This window comes from Ctenocephalides felis, unplaced genomic scaffold (genome assembly GCF_003426905.1).
Source record: "Ctenocephalides felis isolate EL2017-DRISC unplaced genomic scaffold, ASM342690v1 CF-g0.4_SCAFFOLD_01604, whole genome shotgun sequence".
Taxonomy (NCBI): Eukaryota; Metazoa; Arthropoda; class Insecta; order Siphonaptera; family Pulicidae; genus Ctenocephalides; species Ctenocephalides felis.
The window spans coordinates 5,470,978-5,485,988 of NW_020537758.1; the positions used below are offsets into that span (position 1 = coordinate 5,470,978).

Below are 15,011 nucleotides of genomic sequence, written 5' to 3' on the forward strand. Positions count from 1 at the left end.
TGGACATCAATAAAGTTCTAATGAAAGATTATATGTGATTTAAAATAGATCAAGATTAGTTTCCAATCCAAAATCTACAAAAAATTGCAAGTTTTGCTAATTAGGCATTTTATTAAATCTTTTCGAAATATATCCCCAATAGGCTTAACTAAGCATTTTTGGCAAAATGAAACGTAAGTCGGAATACCATTTACTTGATTTTTTTTCTCATAAACCATTTTTAACATTTTTCATTTATAAATATGTTCTTCGTTTTATATCGAAAGTATAAAATTATAAATGTTTAATTTTACTGTATTTTTTTTTTTTTTTTAATTTCAATAATTATTACAACTGCTAATTTATTAACACCAAGTAATATTGATAAATAATAATATAAATTTAAATAAATAAAAGAGCAAAGGCTAAAATTTATATGAAAATAATATCCGTAATATGATTTAATGTAAGATATAAGCAAATAATAATAAAAATAAGATTAATAAATAATATAAATAAAATTTCAGAATAATAAAATAATACTAGAAAAATAATAAAATATAACAAAATAACAATAATAGAAATAGTAAGATAATAATAATAATAATAATAATAATAATAAAAATAATAATAGTAATAATAATAATAATAATAATAATAATAAAAACAAGACTAAAACGAAAAATTCTAAATGATCTTATAAATTTGTAAATTATTATTATTATTATTATTATTGTTATTATAATTTTACTGTATGGTAATTTTAATTATAAATGTTTATTCCAAATATAAAATTTAATAAAATATAAAATTTATATTAAATTGTAATTTGTATATTGACAGTCTACTGAAAATATTTTCCAAACGCCGATGCGTTTCTGAGTATTTTATAACAATTTTATGTAATAAAAGTAAATCCCAGTTAATGTGAAATATGAATTAATATAAATAGCTATTATTTTTGAAATAAAAAAAATTATCGTCATCTTACCTGCTATGATTACACCGTTTTTTGAATCCGTGCACCAATATTCAAAAAGTTCTCGTGATAAACCTGATTGCATCATACCTGGTGAAGCCATTACTACACATGGACCTACGTCTTCAAAATGGTCTATACCCTGAAAAAAAATTATATGTATATATATATATATATATATATATATATATATATATACAGTGGTACCCCGACATAAGAGTATAATTCGTTCCGTAACTACGCTCGTATATCGCAGCAATTTTTCTACTAAAAATAATTTTGTTCCGTAAAAATTATAAGAAAACTTAATAAACCAGTAACAGAATTAGATAGACAATACAATTTCCAATAAACTTATATATAATAATAATACATTCTTTAACAAAGTTTACGGAAATTTTAGCTTGCAAGATGCAGATTTAGCTTACAAGATGCGAGTGCTCTTCAATGACAAAACTGCATTTTGCAAAAAAAATGTATATGAAGATATAAAAAACAATTAATGACGTTAAATAGAGAATAAAATTTTGAATAAACTGATATATAATAATATATACATTCTTTAACAAAATTTACGATGATTTTAGGCTACAAGATGCAGATTTGCATTTTCACGCATGATTCTATGTATGAATGAGTTCAGCGAGTGCACTTTCATGACAAAAATGCATTTTGCGAAGAAAATTTATAAGAATGTATAAAAAACAATTAATGACGTTAAATAGACAATAAAATTTTCAATCAAACAAAAAGTCTAGCAAAAAAATAGGAATTTTACGCAAGATTTTCTATTAATGAACTTTCAGGGTGGATATTATATTTCTATTGTGTAACCGTGGGTAAATCGTTACTACACAATTAATATTAGAATATAAACTATAATATAAAATAATTTACTATCATAAAACATCCAAAACACTACTATGTCAAAAAATCATTGTTACAACCCACAAAAATTTTCATATTTTCATTTTGACACTAATATTTTTCTTAGAAAACTCTTACGCGCTCAAAGGCATTCTCTCGAATTCTGTTCGTATGTCGAGGAAAAAAATCGCTCGTTTCTCGAAACACTTGTACATCGGAGTACCACAGGATATTAATTACATTATATATTAGGTTGTCAAATATCTCCCTTCCGCTTTTTTGCTCTTGGTTTATAATACAAAAAGGCGGAAGGGAGATATTTGACAACCTTATATATATATATATATATATATATATATATATAAATCATGTATCTTTTATTACCTTAAGATTACTGATGTGTTTAAATACAAAAGGATTGTTAACAGCAATCTGTCTTCGAATCCTATCGTTCATAGCATTTATGTATGTTTGATAAACAGCCATACATTTTTTTGCTAAGGATGAAGCATAGTAAATTGGTACATCATGAAGATCTGGATGATTTGACCAATATTCGTCCAGAATTAGCAATAATTCTTGGGCTCGTCCTAATGCAAAAACTGGTATCAGACATCTTCCGCCGCGGGTGACTATATTTTCCACTAAACCTGATAAAAGATAATAAAAAATATAATAATTATCTATATATATATATATATATATATATATATATATATATATATATATGCCATAAATGTGCACCTCACTGATTCGTAAATAAAATCGTAAACTAGCTGTGGGTGGAATTCTGTCTTGAGGCAATTATGGCATCGTGCCTTAAGGCAAATTGCTGGAACTTCTCGTACCGTAACGAAATGTTCGAGGAATAGTGAATGTTTTCAAATAGATTATTATAAATATTGTAACATTGTCTAATATTTATAAGAATTATATAAACTGAATTGCAGAGTTGAAATTATTTGTAAAGTATATTAGAACTATAGTCAGAATTAAAAATAAAATCTGGAATATTTTCGATATACAAAAAATTAAAAAAAAAAAAAAAGTTGAAATTTTTTTTTTCCAAAATCAATTATTTTGTTAGGACAAGCAGAAAGTTCTTTGAATCATTTAAATCGGACGCTTAGTTCTCTCAAAAACTGCCATTTTTTACATATTTAGCTCCGTATTTTCGAAATGGCAGGACCTGCCTTTGCCAAAAACTATTAAACACTTCTCCCAATCATTACTAATTGAATGTTTTTTAGATCATTCAAATCGGATACTACGTTCTCTCAAAAATTCGATTTCTATTTTCTGCACTCTTTTCTCCGTATCCCCGAAACGGCTAGACCTGCCTTTGCCAAAAACTAATCAGCTCTTTTCCCTATCGATAGGAATCGAATGTTTTTTGAACCATTCAAATCGGTTGATCCGTTCGCCCGGAAACGTGACTGGAAATTTGTATCCATACATACATACACACACACATCCATTTAGTTTCTGAGGTATGCCAAAATGTTCAGAAACCTTCAAAACGTCGAGAAATGTAAAAATTTTCAATTCCGATTTTCGGCCCATTACGATAACTTACCCTACGGGAAGTTAATAAATTCCCGTAATTTTTGTTGAAGAATGTATATATTATTATATATCAGTTTATTGAGATTAGATTTTATTGACTATTTAACGTCATTAATTGTTTTTTGTACTTTAATATAAATTTTCTTAGCAAAATGCAATTTTGTCAAAAAAGTGCACTCGCTGAACTCATTCATACATAGAATCGCGCGTGAAAGCGAATTAAATGCGAATCTGCATTTTGCAAGCTAAAATTCTGGTAAATTTTGTTAAAAGACGTATACATTATTATATATCCGTTTATTGTCTATTTAATTCCACAACTGGTTTAATAAGTTTTCATGAAATTTTTTCCTGAAAATACAATTTTGTCAAAAAAGTACACGCGCTGAACTCATTCATAAATAGAAACGTGCGTAAAATGCAATAAAATGTCGACCAACAATTTTATGCTAAATTATGTTAAAGGATATATATATATATATATATATATATAATTTCATAGGTTATTTAACTATGTAACTTACTTTTTACACTTTCATACAATTTTTTGGCAAAATATAATTTCGTCAAAAAAGTGCGTGCGCGAACTCAATAATAATTACAATCGTGCTTGATACGGAAAGATTTAACCACATTTTTTATGCTAAAATATTACTATAAATAATATATATATATATATATATATATATATATATATAATACTTACTTGTAAATCGGTTTTCTCTGTCTTCACGGTTTTCATGTATATGTGTTCCGTATGTAGATTCCTAAAACAAAAATAATTAACTAAATAAATTTTTTATCAAAATAAAATTTTGTAAAAGATAGATTTCATACTCTAAAAGAACATACTAAAATATTATAGGCCTATGATAAGCTGTTGAATTATAAAAAATTGTCAAAGTTTAAAATATCGCTGCGCGCTTGGAAAAATGTTTTTACTAAATAAAATTTTACTTAAACTAGTAGTGTATGGCATCGTGCCTTAAGGTAAATTGCTGGAACTTCCCGTACCGTAAAGAAATGTTCGAGGAATATTGAATTTCAAATAGATTATTATTATATAAATAAACACCGTAACATTGTCTAATATTTATAAGAATTATATTGCAAAGTTGGAATTATTTGTTTGAAGTATATTAGAACTTTAGTCAGAATTAAAATTAAAATTTGGATTATTTTCGATAAAAAAGTGGATTTAAATTATTATTAATTTAAGCAATTAATATTTAATTTTACCGTTATTAGTACATCAGGTTGTACAGCCGGAATTTCTGCAGCCATCAAATGTCGATCTTCTTGCCTCGAAAAATCACCAGTGTACAAAATCTGTTTAAAATTAAAAAAAACAACAATAAAATAGTGACTTGTAAAAATTAGTAAAATCAAGTTTTTCTTACTTTGACTCCTGCAATTTCTATCATAAACATAGCAGCACCCAAAACATGGCCAGCATTGTAGGCCCAGAATTTTATACCAAGGACATCACGTTCTTCATGGAAATTCATGGTTTCAATTTTATCCATACTCGCTTCTAAATCTGCTTCGGTGTATAACATTTGCTCTGTCGAAATGTTACTGAAAAAAAAAGAATAATGATATATTCCCTTAACAAACTTCAGAAAGATTTATCAAAATCCGAATAATCGTTTGGGAGGAGGTCATTTACATACATCATTATATTATATATATATACATATATATATATATATATATATATATATATATATAATGTGATGATGTATGTAAATAACTTCCTCCTAAACGATTATTCGGATTTTGATAAATCTTTCTGAAGTTTATTGAGGGAATTTTTTAGGATGTAGGTGATTATAAAAATATAGTAATATTGTAGAAATAAATGAAAAAAATGCAAAAAACTGGTTATCATTATTAAAAGGACATTAGAAGTATGAGACATTGTTTGAAATTGAAAACTAATGAAAACTGTCTGCCAAAAATTTCAATTCACTTATCAGCCTAGACAGTATTAGAATATGTATAAAAAATTTATGATTATGAATAAGAAAAATGAAATATCTAAATTATTATTGCCCAAAAGCAACTGAGATTCGCCAGAAATTAAAATAATATACGATACAGTATATGTATGGCAGATTGAATGATACACAAATGAACAGGATTTGACAAATTAATTCTCCTAAAATATAAATTGATGTATATGCATTCTGGAGTGAAGAGTAATGTAAAAATGAATGATTATTATTTTTAGGTAAATGGTAAATATTAGTATAGGATATCAAAAAATTGTAGACGTGGAAACAGGACAATGTCTGACGGGTCATCTAGTATATATATATATATATATATATATATATAAATATATATATATATATATATACTTATTTTTTATATTTATAAAAATATATTATTACCTGACTTTTATATAATCAGACAACAACCATCTATAAATAGCTTTAGTAGCGTGTGTCATGAAACAACGTCCTTTGAAACTTGTTTTTTGCAAAAACCATGGCAGGGCTCCACAATGATCCAAATGAAAACTGCAATTTAATTACAATATATATATATATATATATATATATATATATATATATGTATATGTAAGTGCAGTTAAGTTTATACGTACTGTGAAATTAATAAAAGATCAATCTCGTCTGCTTCTATTAAATCAACGAATGGTAACGCATCAAGTCCTGATAAACCGGGGTGGATACCACAATCCAACTGAAGTAAATAAATATAAATATAATTATATATATATATATATATATATATATATATATATATATGTATGTATGTATACAATAACAATGTATTTAAGTAACAAACTCGTGTACACATATATATGATTTATCCCTATTACCATAATTTTTTTGCCCTTGAATTCCAACATAATACATGATCGTCCTACTTCTTGTCCAGCGCCCCTTAAAGAAACAATAAACAAAATTAATACCGAAAAGTACTACATGTAATTATTATAATTTTATTATTATTTATCTTACAAAGGTCTTATGAGTAACAAATCACTTTCTTCAGCAGGAATTTGTCCTTCAGGTTTCCTTTTAACAGACATTATAAATTATTTATTAATTTAACAAACTAAATAATATATTATTAGTTATTTGTAAATACTCCGGTATGTTGTAAATTTGAGGTTAGAACTGTTTGAGGTGTTTGACATTGACGTTTGTTTAGGGTTGCCATGTTGGAAAATGGCGTCGAAAAAGAGCGCGAAATTTGAATTGAATTGGTAAAAAGATAAATTATCTTTTAATTTGTTTATTTTTTTATTTATTGTATTTATTTATGTATATCTATTTATTATTCATGCTTTCGTATCAGTATATGCAAAAATAAAGAGTTTCTCCAAAATTTTATATAAATATGGGAATTGTTTTATGTTGATCAATATTTGCTAATATTGATAAAGATGGTAATTTCCCTTATATAGATTTGTGTGGATTTAATACTACTTACCTAAAAAATATATGCTCTCAATATTAGTCTTTTTAGATTAATTTATGCTCACACAAGAAGTATTCATCATTGATATTCAAATTAAGTATTACATATAAAGTTAATATAAAGTTAATCACAGATGAATGAGTATAAATATGCAGTTAAGAAGCACAACTAGTGTGAAATTTTCAAAAAATCGAATTTTCAATTTTTCCATATTTCGATAGGCCTTTAGAAATAACATACTAAAATTTTAAATCAATATCTTAAATAGTTTTTGAGTTACAGCCATTTAAAGAGTATATATTAGTGAATAGTATAACGATCATTTAATCTTTAAACGCGTTTTTCTCGAAACAGCATTTTCCGAATTTGCTGCAGCGATTACTCAAAAACAAAATGATCCGATCACTAAAAAATTTTATTTACATGTTCTATATATAGTTCTCCGTAAAATGAACTATCGATTTTTTGATCGGATCAAAAACCGAATTTTGGCAGTGCAAAAACAACTAAAATTTTGGGTAAAATTCGACTTTTTATTAAAAAAAAACGCCGTCATTTTGTCAATTTTTGATTTTTTTTATCGTCGTTTATATTATCTAGTTTAAAGAGATTTTTCGCGCCGTTGGAGATCGACGATATCTTAAAAAATATTTAATTTTTTTTTTCAAAGATTTTACTATGTATTCTTAAAACATGTATAAATATATTCCTAAAATTTTGAAATGATTGATAAAGTAGCTTTTTTAATAAAAATTCCCAAAAATCACCTTTTTTTAGGCGGTTACACTAGTTGTGCCCCTTAATTAACTTTGTGTGGGGTAGTTATAAAATGAAAAATTTTGCATTTCTCGACGTTTTGAAGGTTTCTGAACATTTTGGCATACCTGAGAAAGCATTTATTGTGCGTGTATGTGTGGAGACAATTATTAGTCGATGATTTCGGGCGCACGGATCAATCGATTTGAATGGTTTAAAAAACATTCGATTCCTATTGATAGGGAGATGTGCTGATTAGTTAATGGCAAAGGCAGGTCCAGCAGTTACGGAGATACGGAGCAAAGAGTGCAGAAAATACAAATCGAGTTTTTGAGAAAACGGAGTATTGGGAGAAGAGGTGATTAGTTTTTGGCAAAGGCATGTCCCGCCATTTCAAAGATACAGAGCTAAATGTGCAAAAAATGGCAGTTTTTGAGTTACCTGATTTGAATTTCTCTAAAAACTTTCTTCTTAAGAAGATTGTCGTATGAATTGCCTATATGATGAGTTCAACAGTTTTCTAGACTATAACTTTGCACTTTGAATGCAATTTTGATATAGTAAAGTTAAAGATACGGCATTTTGGTGTATGAATAAAATAGTTATAATTTTATTACCTTTAAGTTTGCCGAATATTGTAACATAGCAATTGTTTTGTCAATACAATTGTACCCACATGCCTAGGTTCCAAATACGATGTAACCGTCATTTAAGGTTTCTTCTAAACTAATAAAGATAGAATTTTGAAATTTATACGATTAGTTTAGTTGTGAAAAGTTATGTTTTTAGAGTACCCACATGCCATGGTTCAAAACAAATTCTGACAAGAATGATGGCACACATATAGTGTCGAAACGTACACAATTAATAGCTTAATCATTTATTAGCATTTATTTAGACTATTTGATCGCATATAAATAATATATACTATTTTTTCCTTTTAGTTTCTGGTGACTTTGTGGTTCCTGCCGGATGCACAGTCATAGTCGGCACCTACAAAATGCACAGAATGCCGGAACACTTTCCGAATCCGGACGTGTTCGATCCGGACAACTTCTTGCCGGAGCGAACTGCCAATAGGCACTACTACGCCTTCGTACCGTTCTCGGCAGGGCCAAGGAGTTGTGTAGGCAAGTACACTTAATAAATCTTGTAACTTTTAAACCGTTGGTGCAAGATTACTGTAACATTCGACAAACTTGTCCAACACAATTGTCTAACACCATAATGACCTACAATGTCTCGGTATACTCTGAAACTTGGCCTAAACGTATATGTTCTTTTCCTCCCCAGGTCGCAAATACGCAATGTTAAAATTGAAGATAATCCTGTCGACGATCCTTCGTAATTTCCGCGTCCACAGCGACTTAACCGAAAAGGACTTCAGGCTTCAGGCCGACATCATCCTGAAAAGGGCCGAAGGATTCAAGGTGCGCCTGACGCCCCGGAAACCCGGAAGCTCCGTCAGGACTTTAGAGAATAGACATCAGAAGTGTGAAATTAATAATAAAATTGATACAAGTATATAGATACAGTAGAACTCCAATTATCCGAACTCCGACTATCCGAATCGCCGATTATCCGAATCACTTTCAGAAAAAAAAATGTCCAAAAAAAGTCTAACAATAAGCGCGCTATTATTCTTCCACCAGCAAAGCCAGTGTAGGCACATTGTTTGTTTTGATTTGACGGAGATGTTTACAAAACAATGATTTTTATTTCTAAACTTGTACATAAGTACATTTTATTTATATTTAAAACATGTGAAAATGACATGTTTCTTTCATTTAATTCAATAAAAAATAGTGCAATATCAAAACGTAACTTTTTTTCTCTCCAATGGCAATTTTAAAAACAAACTCCGATTATCCGAATATTTGATTATCCGAATGAGTCCCGGTCCCCATTAATTCGGATAATTGGAGTTCAACTGTATATATATATAAAAAAAATTGAAAAAACTGCTATCATCAGGGTTTTTATCAAAAACACAAATTCGTAGCTGGTTTTGTAAATAAAACACTTGAAGAATTGAGTTATGCACTTTGTGTAAAAAATCAAATAATGTAAATTTGTATATATACTTGTATCAATTTATTACTTTCATATATTCAATCATGAATTTGTTGTTATTATTGCGAATTTAAATAATTTTTCTATCATATACATTTTTGCATGTAAGTAATTCATGTCGAGAGAGATGTTAGGAATATTTTGTATATTTTATTTAATTAGTAATTACTATTTTTATTTTGTTTTTTGTGTAATTTGGATGAAATAAATTTATGTGCGTATTGAAATTTACAAATGTTGTTTTATTAATTAAGTTTACATGTATATAATTGATAAAGACAATCCAGATAATAAAAATAGAAAGAAAACTATGCTAAATTAAACTGCTGCTAAACTGTTGATACTAAAAACTGTGTTACCAGTCTATATAAATACACGTTCTATGCTCTATGTTTATTTTCTGTTGTAAATATTTTTAAAATAAATCAACAGTCAGTTCTGTCAGAGACTTGGTTCAACAAGTGTCTTTATCGTAATAATAATTGCCATTTGTCATACATTTAAATAGATTTAAAGTTAAAGTGTGTTTTGTGTGAAAATATGATTTGGGTAAGTACCAAACAAATGTTTTATATTTTAATTTTAAGGCAAAGTGATTCATGTTTATGTATTTATAAACATTTTGGCAAACTGTTGGGCATAATTCTAAACAGATATTTGTTTTAACACATTGTGATATTCATTCAAAATAATGATTAATACACGAATTTGTTACATTAAACGTCAAAATTGAGTTATATTGTTTAAGGTTAAACGTCAAACAAATGACAAACGTCAGACGTCAAAATTGACTTGTTTTCAGGTTGAAAATGTCTGTTGTGACAGGTTACTTTTCACATGTGTTTTCAAATGTGTTAATTAATGAATATTTTATTTGAAAATAAAACCACAAAAATTTAGTGAAAAATCCGTGGATAGATATCTTTAAAATAATCAAGTAGAACAGGTCAGATTTAGTTTATTTTTTCTTACTTTTCAAAATTTCTTAAAAGTGGATAATATTTTTTTTCATTGTTCAAACAAAAGGTTTGTTTTTTATATAAGGAAATACGTTTTTGAATGTCTTATTTGAAAACAAATAATTGTGTATTAATTGTCGTGTTCATAATATTTATTAAAAGTGCAGTTGTTAGTAATAATTCAATATTTACATCATACAAATGGATCAAAATACATAAATGCTCTTTGTAAGTAATGTTTTTTTTTTTTTGAATCATAAGTGCCATTATTAATTAAATCAAATAATTAGTTTAATTGATGAAATAAAAATCATTTGTTTGTCTAATGTTATTGAAATATTTAGGAAATTTTCACAAAATTAAATTACCAACAATTTTTTTTAAATATTTGAATATTTTAAAAAGCAGAATAATGATTTTAGCGAGCTAAAAGTATAATTATGCTGTATAAGATTTATGAATCATTAACCATATCGAATTCATGGATTTTATCAAACAAATTTTACTCAATTGCAATCGATATGCGAGTTTGGTCATTTTTTTTTACATTTTGTCAAATATTTTGGAATTTTTATTCCGGACATTTTATATGTTTATTTTAGTATAAACTAGATACAATTTTGCTTGAATTTGCTGTATATTGTTATATTCACTTTTATATTAAAATTTTGAATAATTTGTAGTTGAAGCGCAGATTTGAGTTTGATAATTGGCTATAGGTGGATTATGGACATTTTTTACATTTTGTCAAATAACTTTAAAACTATGTTCAGAACAAGTTTATTTGTTTATACTAGTATAAACTAGATGAAATTTACTAACAAATAGTATAAATTGTTTTATATACTTGCATATCAAAATTTTGAACAATTTTCAATTGAAACGCAAATTTAAACGTAATATGTAGATTTGGGACTTTTTTTTTACTTTTCTTCAAATAACTTTTAATTTTCGTTTTGGGCACGTTAATTTGTTTACATTAATAAACACTATATCAAATTTACTAAGTACTAAAATTTCGTATAATTTTTAACTGAAACGCGAATTTGTGTCTGTGTACATTTTATCAAACAACTTGAAAATTTTGTTCTAGGCATTTTAATTTATTTATATAAGTAAAAAATAGATAAAATTTAGATTCATAAATCATAAATAATATTAAAAGCAAAGACTGCTGTTCATGATTTTGTTAAAACTACAGTGATGATATCAAATTGTTCGATTATAATAAATGATTTATTTGAAGTTGAATCCATGGATACTATCCATGGATTGTTTTAAGAGCTTTTTTTTAACTTTGGAAATGATATCAAGTTATTCGATTAACATAAATGATGTACCTACAAATTATTCAAAGCTTACTTATTGTTACTAGTCTGGTATTAAGTAACAAGTAATCTTATTTTAAATGTATATCTTCAGAATGAATATTTATTCTTTTCACAGGTACTTATGCACTTATAGGAACAGGAACCATAAAATCTGGGTCTCCCCTATACTAAAGGAAATTTATGATCAAAAACTTATTGGACCATGTTTTTGGATGATTTTTTATTACACCAAGGACGAAATCATCCTGTTTGATGAGCTTTCAGGGCGTGTTCCACTGGAAAACAACAAAAACTATGGTTGCAACATCGGAATTTTAGCAAAAAAATAGATTTGTTTTCGCTATTTTGGAAATGTTTTGACTGATTCCAAAAGATTTTCGAATGCTGATTTCAAAAATGCTATCAATTTTTGGATAAGCCCACATACACCCCCCCGAAAAATCGAAATCTTTGGTTGCAAAATCGATTTTTCTTTAAAAAAATCGGCTTTCTTCGCGATTTTCAAAATGTTTTGATTGGTTTCGATTGATTTTGGGACGCTGATTTCGAAAATATTATCCGTTTTTGGATAAATCCACATGCCGCTGCGAAAAATCGAAATCATTGGTAGCAAAACCAAAATTTTACTAATGAAATTAAATTTTTTTTTCGCGATTTTCAAAATGTTTTGACCGATTCTGATAGTTTTCGAGGCGCTTATTCCGAATATGAAATCAGTTTTTGGAAAAAAAAATTCTTCTGCCCTTGGTACCAAATTGAAGTTTGAAAAATTGCCAACTTTGAAGCTGATTTTAACACTGAAGATGATGATAAATTTGTAATTTTTTTGGTTTGGTATAAAGATTGTACTTTAGTCTACACGACGCATTCATTAAAATTATTAATTTCATTCATTAAGGGCCTTAAAATTGCATTTGAAAGTCACGATTTTGGCCAATTTTGGCTGCTCCTGATAGACTGTTAATTCATCGGAAAAATAATAAGATTTTTAAATTACACCAAAGTGGGTTTGGTTTACTGCTAACCAGGCGTAAATATGAATTTATGAAAAATTATCCTCCTCCTACTATTTCTTATCTTTTATATATTTATATATTTATGTGTATATATATATATATATATATTTATATATATATATATATACATTTATATATATATATATATATATATATATATATTACGTCGATTTTTGTAATACTGACACTCAATAAATTTAATTATTCATCTGTATATCTTATTCATTTACACAGTAAGAAAAATTCATATTTTTTTCAGATAAATTACGGGTTCGATCTGTCGATCCTCGAATTGCTATTCCGGCCTAAACCGTATCTTTACGACTTCGGCCATTCGCACATTTGACACAGAACATTTTTAGGAAACTTATATCTTTCAGTTTGAAAATAACACTTTATATTTTTAAAAATAGCGGGGAGTTCTGTGTAACCAATTGGCCGAGGTCGTTAAGTGACCACTACGGTTGCTCAGCGTGTCTCGGTTCGATTCCAGAAGAGGCACAAAAAATCGAATGTATAGTTTTTCATAATTATCAAATATTAGTTCAAAATATTAAATTCAGGTGTCGCATTTCGACCTTGACACTTAGAATATTTCTGAAAAACAAAAAATTCAAGTTTCGCACTTGACTTGACTGTAAGAGAGATACATAAAGAAAAAAAAAAAAAAAAGGTAGAGGAAATAACTGGGGAAAGAGAGGGGTAGAGGCAGATGATGAATAAGAGAGATGTGTATGATACATATTCTTTATTAAAATTCAATATTAATATAATATAGGAATAAAAATAACTTTTATCATCAATAACTTAAATAGCCGAGTGGTTTAAGGGACCGCATACTCGGTGAAATCGCTCTGGAGGCAGGCACAAGGTGAGACGGATCGAATCCGGCTGAAGGCAACGACAAGGAACTCTGAAGCAGAAAAAATGGAGCAGTGCTGGTGAACGGCTGTTGGCGAGCGCAAAGGGTCCTGAAACGAACACACCAAGTGATGGTCAACCTGAGGTCCATGATGCGAGGGGTTACACGCAGAGAGACACATTGCGGAAGATGCATGCCGAACCCAAAAATCTGCCCAAAAACCACAACATGCGAAAAAAACACCAAAAAAAGGAAAAAAAATGTGAAAAAAGCGGAAAAAAGGGGGAAGAGGGGAGGAGGAGGAGGAAGGAGAGGGTGGAGAGCCTTAAAAAAAAACCCTTAAGTCCCAGATCAATTTTTCTCTTTCCTGTTCAGCGTTGAAACTTTTTTATGTTTTTTAGTGTTCCCTCACACCAATTCCCAAAGTCAACACTCGAATGAAATCAAGTCCACGTTGAAATTTTCACAACGAGAAAAAATTACTGGGACTTAGTTACAATATTTAACTTTGCCCCAATAAAATTTTCTCGTTGTGAAATATTCAATGTGAGCCTCATTCATTCGAATGTTGGCTTTGGGATAATACAGCATGCATAAATAACTCGTCTGTCTTAATTGAAAAGGTTTCAGAAAATTTGGACTTAGAAAAAAAAATTATCTGAAAGGACTTAGAAAAAAAAAATTATTCGAGAGAATTATTTAATTAATCGATGAAATGAAATGAAATGATATTAATCGAATCAAAATTGTTTATACGACTTGATAAAACATGTGAAACCTTTACAATTAATCGAGACAAAAACAAATTTAGTTGACTTGAATAATATACAAATTATTAGAAAAAGCCATAAAAGAAATTCAATAAAACATGTAAAATGAAATAATGAAAAATTGAACATATTTCAACAAATTGAAAAATTCGAAAACTTGAACATTAAAAACTTCAAAACTGTTTAAAGCTGATTGTTATCCTTTAGAAATCGAGTTAAATAATTTTTACAACTTCAATCGAATAATAAACTTGTTAACAAAATTATATTTTGTCTAATCATTCAAGTCAACTCATTGAAACTTTGATTGCAAGTCTTGATCAAAATTGGTTTTAGCAACAAAAGAATAAAAATTAGCTATGCAGCGATATAATTGAATAAGTTTAGAATAAAAGTACAG

The 15,011-nt window shown here is 27.8% G+C and overlaps 2 protein-coding genes across 2 annotated transcripts in view; one reads left to right on the forward strand and one right to left on the reverse strand.

Moving 5' to 3' along the window:
* Positions 1 to 6,523, reverse strand: part of LOC113372917 (cleavage and polyadenylation specificity factor 73) — a 49,607-nt gene extending 43,084 nt beyond the window's left edge. The window contains exons 1-9 of the mRNA XM_026613253.1: positions 6,382 to 6,523; positions 6,240 to 6,303; positions 6,003 to 6,100; positions 5,788 to 5,916; positions 4,792 to 4,969; positions 4,631 to 4,720; positions 4,098 to 4,158; positions 2,210 to 2,475; positions 971 to 1,100 (exon numbers count right to left, since the gene is read on the reverse strand). Coding sequence (XP_026469038.1) covers positions 971 to 1,100; positions 2,210 to 2,475; positions 4,098 to 4,158; positions 4,631 to 4,720; positions 4,792 to 4,969; positions 5,788 to 5,916; positions 6,003 to 6,100; positions 6,240 to 6,303; positions 6,382 to 6,452 — 1,087 coding nt within the window. The 5' untranslated portion in view covers positions 6,453 to 6,523. The remainder of the gene's footprint in view (positions 1 to 970; positions 1,101 to 2,209; positions 2,476 to 4,097; positions 4,159 to 4,630; positions 4,721 to 4,791; positions 4,970 to 5,787; positions 5,917 to 6,002; positions 6,101 to 6,239; positions 6,304 to 6,381) is intronic.
* A 1,875-nt stretch (positions 6,524 to 8,398) lies between these two features.
* Positions 8,399 to 12,134, forward strand: LOC113372918 (cytochrome P450 4g15-like). The gene is made up of 4 exons (XM_026613254.1): positions 8,399 to 8,456; positions 8,545 to 8,730; positions 8,894 to 9,121; positions 12,079 to 12,134. Exons 1-4 carry the CDS (start codon positions 8,399 to 8,401, stop codon positions 12,132 to 12,134), a joined length of 528 nt encoding a protein of 175 aa, XP_026469039.1.
* Positions 12,135 to 15,011: the final 2,877 nt, after the last annotated feature.